Consider the following 24,781-nt stretch of genomic DNA (forward strand, 5'->3'; position numbering starts at 1 on the left):
TAAATATTGTGGAGCACTTTCAGAAAAATGTTACTCAACTTAAAACTACGAGGACTTTGAATCTCCCACCATCTCAAGTCCATAATATCATCAAAATCATGTCAAGGCTGAAGATCAATATTACAAATATTTGACCCTCAGGCAGCACTGCATTAAAAACAAGCATGATTCTGTGCTGGAAATCACTGCATGGGCTCAGGAACACTTCCAGAAATCACTCTCTGTCAACACAGTTGGCATCGCCATCCACAAATGTCAGTTAAAGCTGGATCATACAAAGGAGAACTCATGTGAACAGGATCCACAAATGCCACCATCTTCTCTTGGCAAAGCTCATTTAAAATTATCTGAGGCAAAATGGAAAACTGTTCTGTGGCCAGAAGAATCGAAATTTGAACTTCTTTGTGGAAATCATGGATGCCATGTCCTGTGCATTAAATGGAGAGGGAGCATCCAGCTTGTTCTCCTAAAGCCTGCATCTCTGATGGTTTGGAGTTGCATTAGTTCCTATGGCGTAGGCAGCTTACACATGTGGAAAGGAACTATCAATGCTGATAAGTAGAGAGAGGATTAAGGGCAACATATGCTCCCATCCGGTAACAGCATGATTTCATAGTGAAGAGTCCAGATCCTGAACTCGCCTTCCTGCAGTCCAGTCTATTGTTTTCACCAATAGAAAAAATTTGGAGCATCATAAGATTAAAATCTGGTGAAGAAGACCCAGGTCTGTTGAGCAACTAGAATCCTACATCAGACTAGGACAGACAGAATAGGACAGTGTCTCCTCACTTCCCAGACTGTTGTTAAAAGAAGAGGAGATGCTACACAACGGTAAACACGACCCTGTCCCTACTTCTTTAAGATGTGTTTCTGCCATTAAATTCAAAATGAGCTAATATTTTTCATAAATGGAAAAACGTCTCAGTTTCAAAATCTGAAATGTTGTTTATGTTCTATTGTGAATAAAATATGGGTTTATGAGAATTGACAATTATTTTTTTCTGTTTTTATTCATATTTTACAAAGTGTCCTAACTTTTTTGGAATTGGGGTTGTAACAGTCAAATGTTTCTACATTTCCCCCAGAATCTTATATAATAACCTTTTAATTGTCTGTAAATTGAGGAGTTGGGAGGCCTGCTTATGTCAGGGAGGAGCAGCCTGTGGTGTGGTAAAGACGTTTATTGGTCTAAAAAAAACTGTGATCAATAATTCAGCTAATGAACGGCTTTTACATCATCTCAAATATTGCCACAGCAGATGTACAATTAAACTCCTGCTCAGATAACCGCTCCAGTCTCATAAAAACCATCATAATGATGTGATGATAGTGACAGCTCTTAAACTGAAGCGTATAAAACATTCACAGCTTCACTGAGGCAATGAGAATTCACAGACAACCAGGGAAACTCTTAAAAAAAGTGTATTGTGTATATTCTGGTACACAATGACGGTAAATTCCATCACTTCTAGGTCATTTTCTAAATAGAGGATGTCAGAAATTGTACACCATAAATATCCGTCTGTGTCCATATCGCGGCCATAAAAGCTCAGAGTCCATTAAAGCAGGGTGGGGATGATTTCCCATCAGCTGATCTTTGCTGAGTCTTTATGAGGATGACACATCGATTTCAAACAAATAGAAAAAGGGAGATGAGCTGTCTCAACCGTTACACGACGCAGCCTCACCCTCCCAGGGTTTGATGAAGTTCATTTTAGGAGCCTCAGAACGGATGCTCTGAGACAAATATCGTCAGCCGTATGATGGAGCTGCCTCTGAAGTTGATGACGTTGTTGACCGTGACCATCTCCAGGTCCAGGACCACCTCCTTCGGACCCTTGATGGGCCGAGATAAGACCAGGGTGGCGCTCACGTTACTGGTTTGCTGTAAGGGAGAGAAAAAGAGAGGAATGTGAGGAATGGAGAAGAGGAAATGTTTGACTGAAGGAGGAAATCCAAGTGGCACGGCTTTGTCATTTCCTTCACAACCAGGAAACAAAAGCACAAAGTGAGAGTTCATGGGCTATGTAGAGCAGAACGTCAGACCTGTAGGGTTTGTTTTAACAGGGACAACAGAACCATCTTAACAGGAAATACTTCAACATAATGCTCTGATTGTCCACACCACAGAGAAGATACACACTGAAATCATCCTGAATACTTTCTCCTGATCTTCTACTCTAATTTGGGCAACAACGGCCCCTTTTATGAGCCACTTTACATACAGGCCAGCCCACAGATTTAGCTGGACCCCTGAAAAACTCAGAGAATGGGCCCTCCCCAGTCTTTAATCAGGTTTTTTATATATCAGATTTATTGATATATCAATGCATGTGTGTTGGATCAGCAGCATTGGTGCTAGCATCCTGGCTAACAGTTACTTCATCTGAAAAGTATGTTGAGCTGTAACTGGGTTCTGATGTTGAAATCATATATTTTTGCCATTTTTAAACCACTTCTTAACACCTTTTCACCATCTCACCATTTCTGCTCATTACTTTTCAATTTTACCACCTGTATACTTTTTTTTATTTTTCACTAATTTCTGCCCATTTCTAAACCACCTTTAAACACTGTTTCACCATTTCTGTTCTTTTATTATTTTTACCATCTATATACCATTTTTACACTTTTAACTCATTTTTGTCTTTTTCTAAACCCATGTCCCTACTTTCTGCCAATTTTTAACACCTTTTCCCCACCTACTCATTTTTTTTAAATCGCCTATGGACCATTTTCCCAATATAAACTCATTATTGCCCGTTTCTAAGCCCCTCTTCCTACTGTATCTGGCCATTCTGCAACTTTTTGCCACTTATAACAAATTTTTGCCACTTTTTAACAGCTTTTCACCAATTTCCACCTTTTTTGCATTTTTTGTAACCCATTTTTGCGACTTTAGTCCCTTTTGTGCCTCTTTTAATCTCTTTTCACCATTTTACATATTTTTGCCAATTTCTAACTCATTTATGCCACTTCTAACTCTTTTTTTGCCATTTTTACCCCTGATTTTCTTGCCATTTCTGCAATAATAACGCCATTTTAACAAATTTTTGCCTCTTTATAACCCTCTTACACCATTTTCCACCCTTTTTTTCATGTTTGAAACCCATTTTTGCCTCTTTAAACCTCTTTTCACCAATTTTTGCCACTTCTAACCCATTTATGCCACTTTTAACCTCTCTTCAACTCTCAGAAATTTTTGTCCACTTCTCAGCGATTTTTTGCCCCTTTTCAACCACCCCTTCATTTTCCACCCATTTTTGCCTCTTGTAAGCCATTTATGCCACTTTCAATCTATTGCAAATCTTGAGAGCCATTTTTCCTATCTTATCTGGCCATTTTTTTTGCCACTTTTCACCATTTTCCACCCATTTTTGCATCGTTTAATTAATATTCCTTTAAAGTTATTTCACTTTATTCTGCTTTATTTTCTGGCATCCTTATGTTTGTGCACATCGTGGCTTAGCAATGAAGTCTGACATTGATTTCCTAATGGTTTATTTCAGCACACCCATTCACAGTTATCATTACCAAAAAAATTTAATTCTGTTTTATGAAAATGGGTTAACATTTTTGAAAAAGGCTATATTGTACTGAAGCATAAACAAACACAATTCTTATTTGTTGCTTTGATAAGAGTGGTTATCATTCAGGTTAAATTTAAGCTTGTTGCTTATTTCAGACTAAAACGGACCATGGTTTTACTGACATCCGTTGGTCCCTCATACATCTGGGCCCCAGAAAGTTCTGCCTTTTATCCCCCCTTATGAGGGGTGTTGATTACTTATTCTTATGGCTCCATCTACTGGCAACACAAGGGAGCATCATGTACAGCTCCTGGTAATGTGATCTGTGATTACCAGAAATCCAGACTTAAATACTACGCTAGTAAAAATCAGACAATATTGACCCTTGTTTTGATACAACAGTAACTAAAAAAAGTCCTGGGCCCTCAGTGTTGGCAAAATCATGGTTTTAATTTGAGAATAGAAACATTGCCATTGTTTTGGTGCAATTTAGTGAGTATACAGGAGTTTACCTGCAGTTTTTGATGGATTCATTCTTCCTCAATGATCCTGTCTTATGGAATAGGTGCAGTTTCTTAAGTTTCATACTACTGCTTATTAACTCTGTAAAGCCTGATGCCCTAAATAGCAGCAGGAAAATTCTAATTTTTTTGGAACTGAGCTGTATTAATCTGCTACCAAAATCCAAAATGGAATAACTGCCATAAAATTTCAATTTTTTTCCCACATTTGATTCATTAGGCATTTCTAGTGATTGATAGTCCACTTGAGGGTTTTTTGATCATTTATCAATATCCCAACTTTTTTGGAGCGTGTTGCAGAATCAAATTCATTGTGTGTGTGTGTGTGTGTTTGAAAACCTTTTAAACGGAACAATATCTTTACCTTATGCTGTATTTAGTTAAATAAAGGCTGAAAAGCATCTGCTTACCACACAACGTCCCATTTTTTGGGGAAATGGAGTCTGTGCAATAGAAATTGCCTTACACTAAAGGCATGGATGGTACAGAAAGCATCAATACATTTGACCACCTTACTGTGCTCTGTATATATTTGTGTTAACTTGGTAAATCAGCTGTTTCCACAGCAGACATTTAGATTTTCCCTGGTGCTGGGAAAACTCAGCTTGTGATGTGTCTGTACTTTACTAAACAGATCAAATTAACAGAACCGGAATCACTCACTCTCATGTAAAACTCTCGCCCGTCGTTGCCCGACTTTATCTGGAAGATGTAGAAGGCGCCGGGGTAGCGCGTGGTGGCCTGCATCTGGAAGATATCTGCAGGCACGCTGCGCCCCGACGACAGGTCCATGTGTCGGTACAGAATAGTGAAGGGTTTGTCCCTGCAGGCAGGGATCTCAGCAGAACACATACACTGACTACAGAGCAAAAAGAAGACAGGAGGGTGGGTTATGGATGATCAAAATCACACATTTAGGGTTATTGATAAGTAGGTTTACAGAGACATTCAGTGGATTTGTATTTTTGTTTTAATAGTGCGCAGAATAAGGGGAGAGAAAAGAGGAACGTTTGCAGCCATTCCCCAACAATATGCATATAAAATACATAAAATAAAATAACTTTATTAAGAAACATGTCACACTTGTGCAGAAATGTAAAATAGAACTAAGAAAGGGGAGATATACAAAAACGGATGTAGTCACAATTTTCTTTTTTTTTTTTGTTTGAATCTTATTTGACTGACAGGTAATTTCTGTAACGTTTAATTTCTTTTAAGTTTGTGAAACAAATGATAAAAAGATGTAAGGTAAAGAAAAATGCATAACTATAAGTGCATGTTTTGGTCTTAAAAATAGTTTTTGAGAAAATATTGGCATGTAATTTTTTATGATTGTTGTTGTAATACTGACTCTGGCCACTAGCTGCAGTGCACCAATAAACTCCTCTAAAATCATAAGCACTCTTAAAAATATTTATAATGTAGAGAAATAAAATACAACATTAAAAAAATGCAAAAATTCTCACTAGATGTTTTTCTTTTTTAAGTTATTTATTGAACTTTTATTTAACCAGGAGAAAACCTCATTCAGATTAAAAATCACTTTTTCAAGAGTGTCCTGGCCAAGACAGTAGCAGTGATGTAGATTTTACTCATTACAACTAGATCTACTCCTTTGTTTCTTTACCATTGCTGGATATGCATATAAAGAAATGGCTTCATACAATTTTATGAATTAAAAAAAACAACATGAATGATAGTGCTGTTAAAATTAAATGTAAATGAAATGAAAAGTATCCCATGTACCAAGCTTTTGATAGAAGTTGGAAATAAAGAAATAGGGGGAAAATACCAAGAAATTGAAATAGAATGTACATATACATAATCAATGTAATATTTTGTAAGCTGCTACTGTAAATAATGAGAATACAGCATGTGTAGAGAAGCATTTAGAGGGTCAAACAGCGTGGGAAAGCAGAGTACTCACTTGTCACTGACTTCGATGTATGGACGCTCACACTGTAAAGGGTTCAGGCAGGTGTAGCCTCCCTGGAAATTGAAACATACTTGTGCTGTTGTACACGTGTTGTTACCAGATTCACATTCATTGAAATCTTTGAAATCAAACACACAACAACCAAAGTCAGTTAAAACATCAGCAGCAGCAGGTAAAAGAGCATTTTAGAGCATCAGTGATACACTAAGTCAGCAAAGCATAAAACTGAAGGAGTTACCCACATGTAAACTAATGTTTAAACCCACCACCTAATTATAATACTGTATAATAATTCTTATGCAGATAAAAATGAAAATATAAAATTCAGCAAAACTGAGGTAAACAGAGTTTAACTGTGTAGTTTAAATGCATCCTTATGAGGGATGTTTTATCTAAATTATAGGTAAACTACCATAAAAAATAACCATTTATACAGTTTAACTGAGTAATCACAGAGTCATTGTGCCCTTGAACTTCACCTTCACAGCTCCTCCCGTCCTCATAAACATAATATCCAGGTGGACAAATGCAGGAGAAAGAGCCGGGAGTGTTTACACATCTGTGCTGACAAAGAAACTCAGAGAAGCTGCACTCATCCAGGTCTACAGAGGAGAAAGAGGAGAGTTAATGCTCATCAAAAAAATACTGTAAGAGCTGCTCAGGGTCAGGATCCTGGGGTTATCCTGCTGGTAAGGGGAGGAGTTTGCTGCATGAATTTCCTCCCACACTCCAGTGAATTATGAGGTTCTCTGCAGGTTTTCTGGCTTCCTTCCACCATCCAAAAAGTGTTCATTAAGTTAATTGGTGACTCTAAATTGCCCTTAGGTGTGAGTGTATGCATGAATGTTTGAATTCTGTATGTCTCTGTGACTGACTCGAGACCAGTCCAGGAGAGTGTTAATTTTGACATCTATTTAAGATTTAGACTTAGTCTTGACATTAAAATGGCTTTTAGTTTAAGTCATATATTACTCATTTTTAACCTTTATAATATTTAGGAAAGCCGTTTAGCTCAGTTGGTAGAGCAGGTGCCCATAAACAGAGGCTTTAGTCCTCAACACACTGATCAACAATGCCTGGTCTCAGTGTTTGATGTTTGTCTTCCCCCATTCCCTCTCTTCTCATATTTCTTGTCTGTCTTCAGCTGTCTTATCCAAATGAAGGCAGAAAGCCCATAAATAATCTTTTTAAAAAGTACCTCATTTAAGCAAATATTCATTTAGAGTTTTGATAACTGGTTTGATAATGTGCTTGGTTATTCCTATAATTTAGAACGAGCCAAAAATTCCAACACTGAAAATGTGTAAAGAGGATATGTTGGCTATAGTTGCATGTGAAAAGATGCTTGAAAAACTAAACCAGAAAAAGGTTTAGAAAAAACGTTATTGACCATACACTTACACAAAAAAAACAATATTTTTCCGATGTTTGGATAAAGTGTTAAAAAGTGTAATCAGTTCATCTTACCGATGCAGGAAGTACCGTCAGCCGCCAGTTCGAACCCTTCATCACAGTTACACATGAAAGAGCCGTAAGTGTTGAAGCAGCCGTGGCTGCATGGTTCATCTTCACACTCATCCACATCTGCAGGAGAACATGGCAAAGGATCAACAATATGCATCAGCCGTGCAAGGAATGAGAGTGTGCAAAAAATAACCACAATATACATGAGACACAACCTAAAAAAACAAAACTCAACAGCAAAACACCTCTAATTCAACTCACATGATCAACCTAAACATGATAAAAACAAAGAAACACATCATATGAATCCAAGCAGATCATCATAAGAACCTATGAGAACCCAATCTGTGTCTATGTGAGAACAAACTCCCTGCGTACCTTGACACGTCCTGCTGTCGGGGTTGAGGATGAAGCCGGGGTTACAGGAGCACGAATAAGAGCCGGGGACGTTGGCACACAGCTGTTGGCAGTAACCATAGCGACATTCATCAATATCTGGTCAAAAAGAAAGAGATTAACTGATTATAAATCAATACGTTCCTGGATAAATATTACATCTTTTATACATAAATTACTGATTTTATGAGTAAGGAGCTTCACTGAGCTGCTTTACTACATATCACCAGAGGAGGGCGCCGTTTAAAGGTAAGTTAAACCTGTCAGATTTCATAACAGTTTTAGACTGAGGAAAAAACAGCATTTTTTTCTTCAGCATGATTCAACCATTACAGAGTCTAAATTTTATGACAAACCTGATTTATTCTGATTACCCAAATCAAACCAAAGTCTTATGGACCAGTTTTGCATGACAAAGGAAAATCTTCCCTCCCTGTGACATCTAACCTGGTCTACTTAAATTCAGAGTAACAGTCTCTGTAATACCTCCATCAGTATAAACTCAGTGTTGTAGTTCACTCACCCTGACACTGTCCTCCGATGAGCCAGTATCCCTCAAGGCAGGAACAGGTGTACCCCCCTCGTGTGTTGATGCAGACCTGCGTCGGGTTACAGTGATGAGAGTTCGTCTCACATTCATCGATGTCTGCAAGACAGAGAGAAGAGACGGATGGTTTCTTTATTGTTTTAATTTTTTTTTTTTGTTTGGAAAACAATAAAAGTTCATTCCTGGGGGGAGAGAGCAAACATGCAGTGAATGGGCCGAATTATCAGAGGATGTTTTATGATCCTCTTTGGGCATTCAGATACCAAGTGACGGCACTTTATTGCATGCATCCATACTACAGATTAACAGTGTGTCTTCACAGCAGCCCATATGTCATTTCTGTGATCTCTTTCTGCAGCTTGGTTTCCCTACATGCTGTATGCAGTGAAGCTGCTCTTTGTAAGAATGAATAGGGTGAATTAACCACCAACTGAGAGGCTAGTGAGGCCTTTTTAACAGCTTTTCTCCCTCATGTTGTCATAACCATGCTTCTAAAGGGTACTGTGATATACTCCCAAGCAAATAAGTTTTGTCTGGTACTGGATGGATTGAAATGATAACTCAGTTCAAGACGACAAGCCATGATGGGTCATTCAAGGACAAGCTGCTTCTAAGAGCTTTGAGAGATGGTTTTCTGTTGTCCCGTTTTTGTTGCTTTTTAAGGCAAAAAAGGCAAACTGGTTCAAATGAAAAGCTGTTTTGGAGCTGACAGATCAGCTCTTATGAAAGACCAATAATCCAGATCTCTTAAAAGAGCCACATCACTGCAAGCAAAGCTGGACGGACATAATTAAAGCATTGTTTTAGTTTACAGGCAGGATACACCGGTTAAACTCAGGATGGTCTTTAATGCATACCGGTACGTGTTGTGTCTACACAACCAATCTAGTCCAGATGAAGGCATCCCAGACCACCTCTGTGGACAGTCTGAGCTATCAGATATCAAACTGTTTTTAGAGCACACTGATGTGCATCCACACATGCATGAGGAATTAACACTTAGTAATCCGGATGCTAAAAATGGATGTAAATCAATTTAAATGCAGAGTATAAACAGGGAAATACACAGACGTTCTTCTCTTCTGACCCTCAAATCTTTACTACCTTGTGATACACTATATGGACAAAAGTATTTGTTCACACTTGTTAGTTACTGAATTCAGGTGTTACCATCAGACTTGTTGCTACAGGTGTATAAAATCATCACCTAGGCATGCAGTCTCCATTTACAAACATCTGTGATACGAAATGTGTCGTTCTGAAGAGCTCAGTGACTTCAAGCCTGGTGCTGTGCTGTGATGGGTGCCACCTTTGCAATAAGAATGCCTGCAAAATTTCATCCCTACTTGATATTCCACAGTCAACTGCTGGTGATATAATTTTTGAAAGTGGAAGAGTTTAGGAACAACAGCAGCTCAGTCACATAGTGGAAGACCGTGGCTGAAGAGTTCTGAGCTTCCACTGGCACTAATGTAAACACTAAAAACTGCAGCGGGAGCTTCATGAATGGGTTTCCATGGCCGAGCAGCTGCATGCAAGCCTCACATCACCAAGTTCAATGTCAGGTCTGAGATGGAGCGGTGTAAAGCACACCAGTACTAAACTGAGACGCAGTGGGAAACTGTTCTATGGGGGGAAGAATCATGAGTCTCTGTTTGGCAGTCAGAAGAGGAATCTGGATTTGGACGATGCTGGGAGAATGTTGTCTGCCTGACTGTGAAGTTTGGGGGAGGAGGGATATTTTCATGAGGCTGTTTTTCAGGGTTTGGGCTAGACCCTTTAACTCCAATGAAGGCCAGTTTTAACCCCTTAAAGGCTATTGTATCATATTTGATACAAACTTTTGTGAGACCTCTGTCCAATCAACATGATTCATTATTTCGTTAAAACCCTTTGAAAACAGTCTAATAAATGGTTAAAAAAAAAAAAGTAGTAGATTATCCAGCTCCACTGATGTCTTCAAAAGAAAACTGAAGACACATCTTTTTAATTTGGCTTTTAACATGGGGTTTTAATGTTCTTTTAAATTTTTACCCAGTGTTATCATCTTTTAATCTATGGTTTTGTATTTTATTGACTTTTTATTTTTTTAGTCTCTCTCCTGTACTGATTTTATTTCCTCCGTTTGTCTTACTCTATTCCTAACTGTGTTTTGTTCTGTTTTGTTTTTTGTTGATCCTTGCTGTCTGTCTGTTCCTTGTAAAGCACTATGGGATACATGTCTTGTGTATGAAAGGTGCTTTACAAATAAATAAAGATGAGTTGAGTATCAATCACCGGAAATGCCTAATGCATCAAATCTGATGCAAAAAATATAAATGTGAAATTTTATGGCAATTTCCCTTTTTGTTGGACTTTGGTAAAAGGTTGAATAAAATTCTCAGTTCCAAAAAATAAGACTTTATTGGCTATTATTTGAGGTATTGGGCTTGAAGGGGTTAAGGCTTCAGCATACCAGGACATTTGGACAATGCTAAGCTTCCAACTTTATGGCAACAGCTCTTGGAAGGCCCTTTTCTTTTCTAACGTGACTGTAGCCCAGAGTGCAAAGGACTATAAAGACATGGTTTGACGAGTTTGGTGTGGAGAAACACAGAGCCCTGACCTCAACCCCATCCAGCACCTTTGGGATGAACTGGAACAGAGATTCAACATCAGTGCCTGACCCCATAAATGCTCTACAGAATGAATGGGCACAATTTCCCACAGAAACACTCCAAAATGTTTTTGGAAAGCCTTCAAAGAAGAGTGGAGGCTGCTATAGCTGCAAAAGGGGCCAACTACATATTTACGTAAATGTATTTGAATACAGTGTCATCACAGGCCTTGTTAGTGGCTAAATACTTTTGTCCATATAGTGTTTATTTACCCATTTATACAAATATTCACACACTGAGAGCAGAGGCTGCTAACATCAGTACCAATCATGTTCATCCACTACTCAGGCAACTTGGTTTTCAGCTACTCGGTAAAAGAGACTTTAACATGTGAATAACAGAAGATAGAGATCAAACCATTCAACTACTACCCCACAGCTACAGATATGACCTTGGATCTAAAAAAGTTGGGACATGTGAATCTAAGAAGTGCATCGTAATGCACCGGAGGGTTTCACAGTTTAAAGATAAGATATTTCTATAAATGGGGAAGGCTGTGGCTCAGGAGTAAAGCTGGACTACTCTAAATCAGAGGGTTGTGGTTTGATTCTCAGCTCCTGCAGCTACATGTTTAAGTGTCTTTGGAAAAAAAACAAATGATACTGATGGGCATAGCAGCCTCCATCATCAGTGAAGATGGTGTGAATGGGAATGAATAGCCATGCTCATGAATTCATTTTTGTTTTTTCGTGTATTTTTATTGCATTTCATATTTCTTAAGTAAAGCTAATAGCCAGATAGACAGACGGACAATTTTACTGTGTTTAAATCTTTTCCTTTTTATACCAGATTTTTTTAGTGTGGTCATGATGACTGATCCAAGGGTGCAACCCAACACAGACGGATATTCTAACAATTTATAACACTGATTTAAAATTAAAGATGTAAAAGATAAGTCTTTAATTTCCTGCTGAAAACTGAGGGGAAACTTTACAGATCTAATATCCAGAGGTGTCGAGGAAGGTTACATTGATTTTGGCTGTTTAAAGAATCCTTAAAATTGAGAGGAAGAATCTTTCCAAGCATCGGTTAAAGGATTATGCTGCATATGAGCATTTTTCATGCCAATATCTATCAATAGGGCAGACATGATCAATACTGATGTTGATGCAATGCAACAGTGCATCCTGTGTTTTGGTTGGTTTTTATTCATCTTTAGTAGGTCCATTTTGTGCATAAATTTGAGTGATGATCTGACCTCTGTATTTTTTCTGCAGCTGCACAAAAGCCAGAAAACTTCTGATCTTAAATCTCGAACACACGGGGTTTTTCATGGTTGCATACCTTGCTCAAAAGCATTTGCCCTGACTTAAACCTTCCTGCTGGCTCTGAGATTGCACCAACAACTTTCTAATCAAAAGTCTGTTTCTCTAACACTCAGGTTTTCACCACTCTGTGCTTAAAAAACTCTTAACACAACAGTGAGTGTTTCAATAGAGCTTTAATTTACGCCTGTTTTTACTCTGGATTAAAGAATTCTCCGATTACAATCTGAATTCCTTTACTACCCTCACAGCAGCGCTCACATTTTATCATAATAGGCACATTTCCTTATGAGGATGTGATAAATCAAAGGATTCCAGCCTCTGTTGGTGGTTCTCAGACCATGAAGTCACCCATTTGTAGGAAAGCGGTGGGGGAAGTGGGTGGAGGCCGACCTCTCTGTTTGCTCAGGCAGCTATGAGTAGCGATAACGTCTGTCAGTGGGACTGCTGGCCTTTGTGCCAACTTGGACCACTGGTCCTCCACGGGGGTGGAGAGGGGCCCTGAGGTGATCGGACTCTGGCCAAAAGCTACACGGCCAGGGCACCTGCATGCAGTTAGCAGGGAAACCTCTGAATGGTCTTCATCTGCAGAACATGTGTAGCCTTACTGCAGATCTCCAACGTCCACACAGTTCAGCTCCTTATATAGTCTGATTTTATGAGCAAACTGACCAACATGATTGGTGTGACATGTCTGAGTGACAGGCATGAGCAGGAAAACTGAGAAAACGTAACATTTCACAGACGTAAGGACACTGAAATCACAAAAGCGGATTCAAGATAATCCAGAGTGGCATGGAAGCCCAGTGTATTAGGATTAATATGACTGCTGTGTTCATTATTTATCTTTAAAACATGTGAAATCCTCGGAGCACTAAGGACTGAACGTCATCAATGAACACTTTTGTTTTCAGGTCAACTCTCTGCATTTTGAGTCCAAAAGCCCACAAGGCTGGAATATTTTCTCAAGCCACAGAGGAGCGAGTAATCCTTTAACTCAAGCAAAAACATAAAAATCCCCTGAACCTGGAAATGGGAGCGGAAATGAAGTGTGTGTGATGAAAACACAACAGGGGGGCTGAACTCTGGAGGCATGATTCACTTATTTGACCTACAACCCTATGAGCTGCTTGTTCTTATGACAATGTGGTAAAGCTATCCATGTTTTTCTTAAAGGGACAGTTCACTCCAGTTACTAAAACGCTCTGATTTTGACATTCAGAACTGTGCAGAACTTTCAGGCAGGTTTGGGCAAAAAATTGAGGCTGAGGTAAGGCATAGAGGTGGCGAATAAGCCACCTGAGGGCACCATCTGCAGGAGGAGGACTGACTCAACCCCCAGTTGTACTCTGGATGACCTTGTCAGTGGCATGGGAAAATAATATGGTTAAAAAGTAAAGAGTTGGGGAGCGCAGATGGTCGAATGGTTTAAGGCACTACGTGGGCGGCCTGGGTTCGAATCCGGCCTGTGGCCCTTTGCCCCATGTCTCTCCCCACTCTCTTCCCTGTTTCCAAGTCTATCCACTGTCCTTCCTCTATCAAATAAAGGCATAAAAAGGCCCAAAAATAAATCTTAAAAAAAAAAAAAAAAAAAAAGTAAAGAGTCCACATCTTTGAGGAAGTGTAAGGGTGGATGTGGAGAGTACGCATGGCCTAGGGTACCATCTGGGCTGGTAGTAGGATTGCCATAAACCCCTGATCGAGCTGTGGATGTCCCAATGGCCCAAAAACCACCACTGAACTCCAGGTGAATTACCAGGGGTTAAAAGACAAGGACAAAGAGATGCCATCGAGCTTGACCTTGGCTGACCTTGGCCCAGAATGGTCCTGCAGGGCCAAAGCATGGCCGTCCCGCCTAAAACCACCGCTTTGTCACATCACTCAAGGACGCCTCACAGGCAGTAACCGCCGCACCAAACTTTGAAAAACCTCTAGGCAACAGCAGCGAAACAGCGAAACCAAAGAGTGCTTCTTCTTCTTCAAGCAGAACAAAACAATGCTCGTCATTGATGTCACAGACTCAAACCACTGCATCATCAGCTCTAGACGTGCCCTCAAACAGGTGGTGGTAGAAAAGCAAATCCCCTGCATTGCTGGGTTGCTGTCCCGAGTCAAACCAAGCTGCTCAATGTACTGGAAAAGCCCCAGAATGGGGCCCTGCTAGCCTCTTGGCATGCAGGTAATTCGCCACCATTCAGTCTTCTTGACGTAGTCGCCAGCGAGCTGTACCTGCATGCCTACCCAAGGAGTAAACTCCATTAGAGCTGCATAACGCGAATTATGTCGACTGTAGACATGTCAGTACACGACCTTTGTCGTTTTTTGAAAAGAGAACAACTCACTGCTGTTCTTTGTTCTTTAAATGAAGAAATGCTGTCAAGCTCTAATAAAACTGGCGCTTCAGCAGCATCCACCCTAATGTCTTCCGCCATAATTGCACCGGCCTCTTGTCGCTGTTCGCTTACATCATGACTCCGCCATGCCTGAAAGTACTGCCCCTCGACGCTGAGTGGCCCTGTCACTTTCTAACCGGGCACAAATGGTTCAGACGGGAGCTTTGCAAGATGGATTCGCCAGTGAGAAACACGGAAACGGGCGAATCCATCTGGTTTGCAAGGTTAGGATTCATGTATTTAAGTGCAGTTTCTTGGTATCTAAATGCCTAAAACAGACCGTTAATCCGTCATATTACATCATACAGTAACAATGCAAAATGTAAGCACACTCAGTCAAGCATAGTTCTTTAGTTATAGCCTGTGAGAGAAATGGTGAACATTTCTGGCCTACTGTGGTTATCCGAGCAAAATTTCCTTTCCCATGCATTGCATCATTTGAAGTCTGACCTGCAACTTAAGAGATGAGAGTGAACAAATGTTGAGTAGGCTTGCAGGCTTTCGGCTGCTCTTGCATGTAGAAATCAAATTTTAGACTTTAATCAAGGCTAAATCATTGCAAACTAGATTAAAAAAAAGCAGATCTGCCAGTCAACAACTGCTCCTGCACCTTTGGATCATGCATCCTCATGCAGGAGCTACAGATAGTAAATTAGCAAATGCATAAAATCACACCTGTTTTGATCCATTGTTCTGTCAGACTGCGCATTAGTGAAGCTGATAGAGTGAGGTGCCATTAACTCAAAGACAAAGGCGTGTTTGTCGCAGGATCAGACAGGAAGCTCCAGTCTGTGCAATTTCTGGCCTCCACATCAATCAACAGCTCATTACGTCACCATAGACACATACACATACATGGACCAGTGCTGGGGTATGAGTCGGCCTTACGATTGGCCCCCACAGAGGCCTGCCTGTTCTCCAGGACGGCTCGGGCACCGATTTGGTAACAAATGACCTCATCTTTGGCGCTGTGATGGCGTCGTTTACCCAAACAAGGCTGCAGACTGATTCCCTGACAGCTAAAAGGAGAAACAGTCCGTATTTGTGCATGAGCTAAAACACTCCATAGAGGGAGAAAACGGCACTATACGTGTGCATTTTCCACTCATTAGAGAAGCAGAGAAAAACACCTAAAATGGACTTTAAGGAGGCTGTTTTTCAGCCTGGCTGGATGCTCTCGAGTAATTGTGTTAAGATGTATTTCCCACAGCTGGAGGGGGACATTAGAGGTGTAGTTTTTGTCTGACAGCTGGGATCTCTTGTGGTTGTGAAATTCAACAGAAATGAGCAGTGATTTCTTCACTGAGAAGACTTAAAGCTCCTCTCTCTGCAGACAGACTCAAACATCTGCCCCTGTGATCTGACAGATTCATGTTTGTCCCCAGAGAGCTACAACCTTTAATGACTTACACTGAATCTCTAGCTGCCATCGCCTTGTGTAACCTCGTCTATCTAATTTCCCTTCAACATCTGATAAACAGTATAAGGTAGCAAGATATCGAGACTGTCTTTCTCAAAATATCCCCTGTCCTTCCGAACATTAAAGAGGCGGGAAACTGCAAACAGCTGCAGCCGAGGACAGATACCATCCAACCACGCATTTATAACTTGAAGCTTACACTCACTGGGCTCCTGCAGCAGACAAAACAAACTCCCATGCATATTTTAGATAAGATTATCTGATCTGACTCTCTCAGCCCTGACAGAGATACCTGGGCTTCTGGAAAAAGCTGATCTGTTAAAATACCAGCATATTAATGCAGGGGACTCTATCAATTTTTAGGTAAGGAGTCATAAATCTTGACCTGGATGAAACAGAGCAACTTTGCAGAGATAGGAAAAGACTCTTTCAAATAGTGAGACTGAAAAAATGTACAAAATGCAATCATTTTAGCTCCATTCATACTGTCATGTTCAGCATCTTCTTTCAAGCAAAATGAGCATTAGAGTTGCAGCTGATGCATAAACTTGTTTGCAGCTTTGAGAAATGATAAATGGGTCTGGTATCAGCCTCCCGTTGTCATGGATACTGGATCAGGGGTTAAGAGCTAGTTACAAACAACTTAATTTCACAGTGGTGCATCAATAGTTGAGGCAATATTAGAAAAGTCTAAAATTCACTATGCATGAGCCTCAGCCATGGGAGGAAACCCCTTTACTACTAATACCTCCGCGTGCACAGGTGAACAGAACGGGCTAAATTATCCACAGAGCTGATGCTGAACAGGCCTATTTAACCCTTAGGTGTCCACAATCACACTGGCATGATTTCATCATCTACTATTTTTGTCACATGATAGCACGAAAACAAAGCCACATTTTGCATTTCAGTCTTTTAGCATGGAAAGTGTGATTTTTAAGCTTCCTCTCTGTTTTTGTTTGATGCTAATAGGTCAAATGCTGAAAAATGAACAGTAAAACAGGAAATATAAGCATTTGAATATGCAGGTGCAAAAATAAAAAAATGATACCAAACATGAGCATGGTGTTCATTTTCTAGGGGTTTATATTGTCAAAAGAAAAGTGGCAAAATGGTAAAATAGCCAGTGGACCTCTAAGGGTTAACCTGCATGCTTAAAGTTACAACAGCACACACAAATAAAATATGGATTTGTCTTTGAGTGTTTTTCTGCCAACTGAACAGTTTTTGGTTGTGATCATTTAATGTCAACTCAGTGGAAACATGAGGCATAAGCTGGGCCCCTCAACTCATAAAAGCTGTGAAACTGTTAATTATTTTACGTTGGCAGCCATATTTGTTTTTACAGTGTCTAAGCATGACAAATCGGCTTAAAGGTCTACTTAAAACAAACTTGGGGCCTGACCCAGCCCCAGGGCCTCCAACTGAATAGCCTTGGTCTGCAGTCCGTTGATGGATGCGAAATATATCCAATGATATTGGTATGTGAAAACGGCCTAGTGTCTGCTTGCTGACATCCTTCTGCACAGTAAGACTTACTTCTCCGTGTACCTCTCCTTCTTGTCTCTACATTTTTTCTGCCACCTCGAGGCATGTGCAGCTGCTGTGACGTAACTTTGATGTCCAAACTGGTCTCAAGTTGCATTCAGTCAGAATACTGGGCAGGGAGAGGGTGAGGCGAGCTGGTGCAGTTTGCTTTAGTTAAATTGTGGTGCTAAAGTGTGGCATCAGTGAACATCTACTCCAGGTGTCATTAACTCTATTTTCACAAGGACCATCTTTTTCCTGACATTAAAATAAACATAAATAAAAGCAACATTTTCATCTAATTAACGTATTCTTGTACAAATATCCTTCCTAAATTAATGGGACTTTTTAAACCTTTAACAGTGAGATCAGTCACATTTTCTGCAGCCAGCCACATGGAACAATTGAGATATTTTAGCTACATGTTTCTGGAGCCCTCTTGATGTCTATCACTGAGTTTAATGCTAATATGCTGTGTCGTGATTGGCTGAAAACATGTGCCGGTAACAGATCTTCTGTGAGGATTCTAAGACAGGAAAACTGCACTCTTAAAGAAGCTTATGTGGAAAATTGATGCCAAAAACAGCAACTTTAATCAAGATAACAATAAATATGTTTACCATGCCAAATTACAGAAATACTGGTTTGCCTCTTGTCTGATAAGCTGCTAGGTTAAAGTTTTTATTCAAACTTACAGAAAAAAAGTAAAACAAAAGCAAAACCTCTCAAATTTTCTGAATTTAATAATCCTCTGGGGGCCTGATGGGAAGCCATGAGGGGCCTGACGTGCCCCCCATGGCCTCCAGTTGATGATCACTGAAGGCCATGAGGGGCCTGACGTGCCCCCCATGGCCTCCAGTTGATGATCACTGATCTACCCTAACAGTTGAACATTACATCCTTTAAACAAATTGGAGCATCTCCAGCAAGAATATGTTGGCGATGGCAGCCAGGGAGGTAGCAATAATGCTCCTTATCCATGCATTGATATAGCTCAATCAAATCCTTTGGACCTATAAGGGAACTTGTAACTCCTGTGGGCGGGCCTGTAAACATCCTCCTGATTGGTGGTCCACTTAAGCTGTAAGATTTGTAGCCTACCCTCTGCTCTGTCACAGTTTGCTCCATCCTGCATCAACTCTGTGCTCTGACTGCTGAGGGGATGGGATATCATCTCATCACTTCTCAAATTCTGCAAAATATATCTACAAGAAGTAAAGTCGGAGCCTCTCAAACTAAATGTTCTGCTGATGTTTTAACCATTGCAAACATGACACATCTGAACTAAGGGGTAATTTTGAACAATGAGATCTGACCACCAGGTTGTGAGCAGTCAAAGTTTCACTGTTGTTGCATCAACAGCAAAATGTTTGAGAGAACATGCTGACCCACAGTGATTAAATAAACATGATTTCGTGGCTCGTCAAAGCAAACAACTGGAAACAATGAGCAAAATTTATGGGATAGTGTTTAGTAAATGACACTTGGATAGATTAGCATCCATATCCTCTACCAGGCAGAGCAGATAAATAAATACAGTTTTACAAGGAATTTAATATGAATCAGAGTGTAGGAAATAGACTAGATATTCACTTGAGTGCTTGACTGGAGAATGTTTATTCTACTTTATCTTTTAAACCCGCTACATGCCAGAGGAAAAGGTTGTATTTTTTACTCCACTTCATCAGTCTGAAGGCTGGAGTGGCTTAATACTTCACAGATAAAAATTTTGCACCAAAAAAAAAAAAAAAAAAAGCACTTGATAAGTAAATTAAGCTGCTACGCTGTTCATTTTTCAGGATTTGACCTAGTCTTGGCTCCATGACATGTTCACATGTCTGTGTGTTTGTTATCAGTTCCTTCAAAGAGAATTCTTCTATAAACCTTTCAGATGGTTTCATTTATCTGTTTGAAGTTCAAAATGTTCCTAAACCTCCCGCTAATAAGCAAAGATCAGCAGAGAGCGAATACTGTATATAACAACACATTTGTCTACCAGAACTCTGCTTTTATCCTCTTGGCTCCACCTTTAACCATTTAAGGTCCCTAAAAATGTACCTGTAGTTTTATCTTTAGATTTTCTCTGTACTTTAATTTAAGAAGACCTTGAAAGAGGAGTAAGTTCATTATTTTTATTGCTGTTTTTGTACTCAAACTCCAATAAAAGCATGCTGATGTTCCACCCCTGAAACCATGAAGAGGAGTCATGACTCACCATTACAGGTGCCGTCCTCTGCTAGAGAAAATCCCAGGATGCATGGTGCGGTGGTCCTCACTCTGGGGTAACTTGGCTCCACAGATCTGGGCAAAGCTGGGACGTAGGTGTCTGAGAATCCCACAGAAGGGTCGGGGTATACAGGCTCAGGCAGGATGGGGGTCTCTGGTCTGTAGGGCTGGTTGTACAGACTCCTGGGGATGCACAGGTAGCCTCCATTCTGGTTCACACAGCGCATGTCTCCTCTGCAGGCGTCTGGCAGGGTCCGGCACTCGTCCACATCTGGGATACAGAGCAGCTGATAAGACTGTACTCAAACATCTGTGGGACCCATTTATGGATTTCATATGTACGTTTCTGCACAATATTCAACCTCTCCACATGAGGTCATTACTCACAAACCCAAAAACGAGACTTGCACGATAAAAGAGCACTCACCTATACACTGTCTCGACCTGCGGTCATATGTAAAACCTTCTGTGCAGGTCTGAGAAGAGATGAAATATAAATATACCGACAGATGAACATCATTGATCTCAAATTGATAAACTTTGGTGTCACAGCAGCAAGTTATCAAAGCAAAAAAAGCAACAGATTCATTTATTTCTGCAGGAAATTCCACTCAAGACAAAAGAAAAAACAATTATGCATTACCTTTTAAAACAATTTAGTGAGGGTAACCCACCAGTTAGTTACTTTCACTGACCAGAAACAGTACCAATCTAGTGTAGGTCAGCTTACAGTTAGTTACTCATTCATTCATTTGCAAGTAAACTATTATCATTCCTTACCTTCCATGCCAAGTATGTGTAGGTTAGCAATCAGTTTTTCACTCATCCATCTCCCTGGTAAATTAGCAGTTGGTAATTTAGTTGTTACTAAATAACTACTGCAAAGGTGAAGGTAAGCTAGTAGTTAGATAGTCATTCATTACCTGGTAAAATAAACTCGAGTTAGCTAGCGTGAGTTACCTATTCATTACCTAGTAAACACACCAATTTGGTTGAGTATAGCTAGTAGTTATTTGCTCATTCATTACCTAGTAGTAAGTATACTAGTTTAGTATAGGTTAGCTGACAGCTCTACACTATTCATTCCCTGGTTAGCATGTGGTTACTTATGTATTCCCTGGTTAATAATAGTCAGTTGCATATCCATTCCCTTATACGTATGAAAATGTAACGTGTTAGCTAGCAATAAGTAACCAAGCTAGCTGTTTGTTACTCAATAGTTACTTGGAAACAATATTAATTTGGTGAAGGCTAGCTAGCAGTTTGTTACCCATTTTCAACTAATGACTAGTACATTTGGTATTGGTAAAGCTATAAGTAAGTCATTCTTTACCTAGACTAATTTTTTATGAATAACTTCACCAGCTGGTATAGGTAAGGTAGTCCTCAGTCACTCTTTAGTGAATGTGCCAGTTTGGTGTAGGTTAGCTAGCCGCTCTTTACTATTCATTCCCTGGTTAGCGAGCATTAGGTTACTTTTTTATTCCCTGGTTAACTAGTAGTTAGTTGCATCTGTTAACTAGTAAATGTGTAAACAAAGCTAAAGGTAACTAAATACTTAATGATCAAGTGACTGTTAGTTACTCAATCATTACTAGGTAACGATACAAATTTAGCAAAGGTAATAGAAGTTTGTAATTCATTCATTAACTAGCAATTATACTAATTTGGTTGAGTTAAGCTACAGTTATTTGCTCATTCATTCCCAAGTAGAATTTAAAACAATTTGGTAAAGGTTAGCTTACAGTTCTCTACTATTCATTCACTGGTTTGCAAAAACTTGGTTATTTATTCCCTTGTCAGTTGGTAGGTAGTTGTATTTTCATCACCTTGTAAGTATACCAATTTGGTGTAGGTTAGTTAACAGTTTTTTTTGTTATTCCTTTCCTGTTCAACTAGTAGTTAGTTGCCTGTTCATTATGCAAATTTAGCCTAAATTAACAAGCGTTTGTACCTCACTGAATCTATTGTTTGCTATTTTTTTGTTACTCAATCATTAACTATATCAATATGGCGAAGGTCAGGTAGCAGTTCTTTACTATTCATTCTTTGGATAGCTTCTCATTCATTCCATGGTAAAGTTGTAGTAAGTTGCATAACCATAGTGTTAGCTGGCAGTTAGTAACTCAGTTGCTGTTAGTTACTCAATCATTTCAAAGTAATGATATAAATTTTCTGAAGGTTAGCTAGCACTTTGTTAGGCATTAATTACCTAGTAACTATACTAATTTATTGTAGGTTGATTACAGTTCTTTAGTTATTCAGTTCCCTGGTCAGCTACTAGTTATTTGCCCATGAATTACCAAGTAGATTTACAAATTCAGTCTAAGTTAGCAAACAGTTAGTAACATGTTAAATCAGTGATTAGGTAGTGTTTAGCTACTCAGTCGTTAGGCTACTGATAACTATATCAAACTGGTGAAGGTAAGCTAGGAGTTTTCTTTAATCTGGTAACTATCAGCTAGTCACTTATCCATTCCCTGGTGAGCTAGCAGTTAGTTACTCATTCATCCATTGGTTAGCTAGCAGCCAGTTACTCATTTGATACCAAGTAACTTTACCAATTTGGGGAAGCTTAGCTAGTAGTTGGCTACTCATTTTTACATAGTAAGTACTTTAGTTTGGTAAAGGTTAGTGAAAAGTTAGTTACAGATCCTTTCCCTGGTCGGCATGGAGTAGTTTTACATTTTTTTGCCTCGTAACTACCAATTTTGCCAGGGTCAGTCTACAACTCATGGCTCATATGTTACCCAGATAACAAACAATTAGATATTTATACTTTCCTTGGCTAACTAAAAAATAACTAATAAATCCCCTGGTTAACTTATTATTTATTTTGACCTAGTAAATTGACAATGACAATGATATTTAGGTGTTGGTTAACTTTAGGCCTGGGCTAGCTAGCACTTAAGGGCACATATTACCCAGTTAATAACCAATTACAATTACGACCAATTAACAGCTATTTACAGTTACTTTCCCTGATTAACATCCACATACTACTTATTTCCTGATTAATCCGTTCTAACTTATTGTGACCCTGTGTAACTAGACAGGGACATTCTGGTGTAGGTTAGTTAGCAGTTACTTGTTCCCTGAGTCTCTAACTCATTTGTTGCCTGGTTACCATGACAGTTTGGGTGGGTTATTAGTAACTAATTTGCCACAAGACTGCTATGGCAATCTAACCGAACCTTATTGTAAGGTCCAACCAACTTTCTGACAAATTAATGACATTACTCATACATTTGCAGGCTGTTTGGTCATGACATGAATGAAGTTTCTGAAAACATGCACTTAGGTGTTCCTTTACCTGTCCATGTGCAAGCTGCAGACAATGCAGAATAAACAGCAGAGCTGCCAACATCCTGCAAAGAGGAGAGCTCAAGTTTTTCTCTGTTTTGTTTCCATTCATAGTCACAACTGCCGAGCCTTTTATGCAAAGACAAAAATTATGATACTGACCTTACACAGGAGCAAAACGTGAAGCCACGTCTTTCAAAAAGCATGGTTCCTCGTAAAGGAAAGATTTAGACGACCTCTCCCCAGATCCCCTCTCCTCTACCCAGCAGGGCTCTCACCGCCCCCCAGCTATGCGCCTTTACGCGAAAGTCCACACCAGGTTTTCATTAAGCGCCGTCTGCTGGGGCTGGAGCTCCGGCTCATGGACCAACTGCTGGACGAATGTCTTTTTCAAAATGGACAGTCCCGTTTAGCACAGCTCTGTCCGTACTACGGAGTATTTAGCAATGCAAATGTGTCGAGCCCCCCTCCGAGCTCTTTCCCAACAGCTGGATTCAATCACGGAGAGCCAGCCCCCTCCGTCAGAGAGCACACAGCGGCCCTACGGTGGAGCTCCACCGTCAGGCCGCCCCTCTTGCGCTGCTGGGGTGCAAAGCGGCAGAAAACAGACACAGTGAGAGTCTGTTTTCCAAAGATATAAACAACCCCCTCATCTCCTCCTCCTCATGGGACTTCTTCCCTCTCAGCTGAATGTTTCTGCACATCTGGAGCTTCAGTGTAATCTACCCATGCTGTAGTAGCCACATCTGGATGTACGGAAGGAGATTAGAGCCACATGAGAAAAATCAGGAGGTAGAAGTTATTTTTTCTTCCTGCATATATTCTATCTCCCAATCTATATTTTCTTACTTTGCAAGACAGGAAAAATGTCCAACTTTAACCTACCAAATACTTATATTAAAATAGAAAAATATCACATACAACTTGTAATGTAAAATAAGTGACTGCATAAATACTCACCCCTTTTAAGTCAGTATATAGCAGATGCACCTTTGGCTGAGATCACAGCACATCTGCATCCAGCTAGATTTTCTACTGGATTGTAGTCTGGGCTTTGACTCCAGAACATTCTCCTTGTTGTCTTTAAACCATTGCTGCATGGCTTTCTCTGTATGCTGGAAAATAAATCCTCCCCCAGACCATAGTTCTCTTGCAGACTAAGATTGTCCCCCAGATTTCCTGATGTTTTGCCACATTCATTTTACCCTCTACCTTTACAAGCCTTCCAGGGCCTGCTGCTGAGAACCATCCCCACAGCATGATGCTGCCACCACTATGCTTCAGAATAGTCATAGGTGTCTAGGTGGTCTCTCTCACTAGTCTCCTTCTTGCACAGTCACTCAGTTTGTGAGGACAGCCTGATCTAGGCAGATTTACACGTGCTGCATTCTTTCCATGAATTCATGATGGATTTAACTGAACTTCCGGGGGATGTTCCCTGCCTTGGAAATGTTTTTGTATCCATCCCCTGAGTTATACTTTTCAATAACATTTTCCTTGAGTTGCTTGGAGTGTTCTATTGTCTTCATGGTGTAATGGTAGCAAGGGATAATGATAAACCAGTGACTGAAACTTCCAGACACAAGTGTCTTTATA

The 24,781-nt window shown here is 39.9% G+C and overlaps 1 protein-coding gene across 1 annotated transcript; it reads right to left on the reverse strand.

Moving 5' to 3' along the window:
- Positions 1-1,163: 1,163 nt before the first annotated feature.
- fbln5 (fibulin 5) lies at positions 1,164-23,673 on the reverse strand. The gene is made up of 11 exons (XM_041812811.1): positions 23,348-23,673; positions 23,196-23,250; positions 20,310-20,358; positions 19,872-20,153; positions 8,371-8,493; positions 7,830-7,946; positions 7,455-7,571; positions 6,467-6,589; positions 5,979-6,105; positions 4,715-4,910; positions 1,164-1,885 (listed from the first exon to the last, which is right to left on the reverse strand). The coding sequence occupies exons 1-11, from the start codon at positions 23,389-23,391 to the stop codon at positions 1,724-1,726; spliced, it is 1,395 nt and encodes a 464-aa protein (XP_041668745.1). The 5' UTR covers positions 23,392-23,673; the 3' UTR covers positions 1,164-1,723.
- Positions 23,674-24,781: the final 1,108 nt, after the last annotated feature.

Source organism: Cheilinus undulatus, linkage group 18, assembly GCF_018320785.1.
Source record: "Cheilinus undulatus linkage group 18, ASM1832078v1, whole genome shotgun sequence".
Lineage (NCBI taxonomy): Eukaryota > Metazoa > Chordata > Actinopteri > Labriformes > Labridae > Cheilinus > Cheilinus undulatus.

Excerpts from the sequence above, each read along its gene's own strand:
- fbln5 (XM_041812811.1), bottom strand. The coding sequence starts at position 23,391 with ATGCTTTTTGAAAGACGTGGCTTCACGTTTTGCTCCTGTGTAAG. Across the intron at positions 20,154-20,309 it reads CAGGTCGAGACAGTGTATAG|ATGTGGACGAGTGCCGGACC; the intron begins GTGAGTGCTCTT and ends TCTGTATCCCAG. Across the intron at positions 1,886-4,714 it reads GGCGAGAGTTTTACATGAGA|CAAACCAGTAACGTGAGCGC; the intron begins GTGAGTGATTCC and ends TCTCCCTTACAG.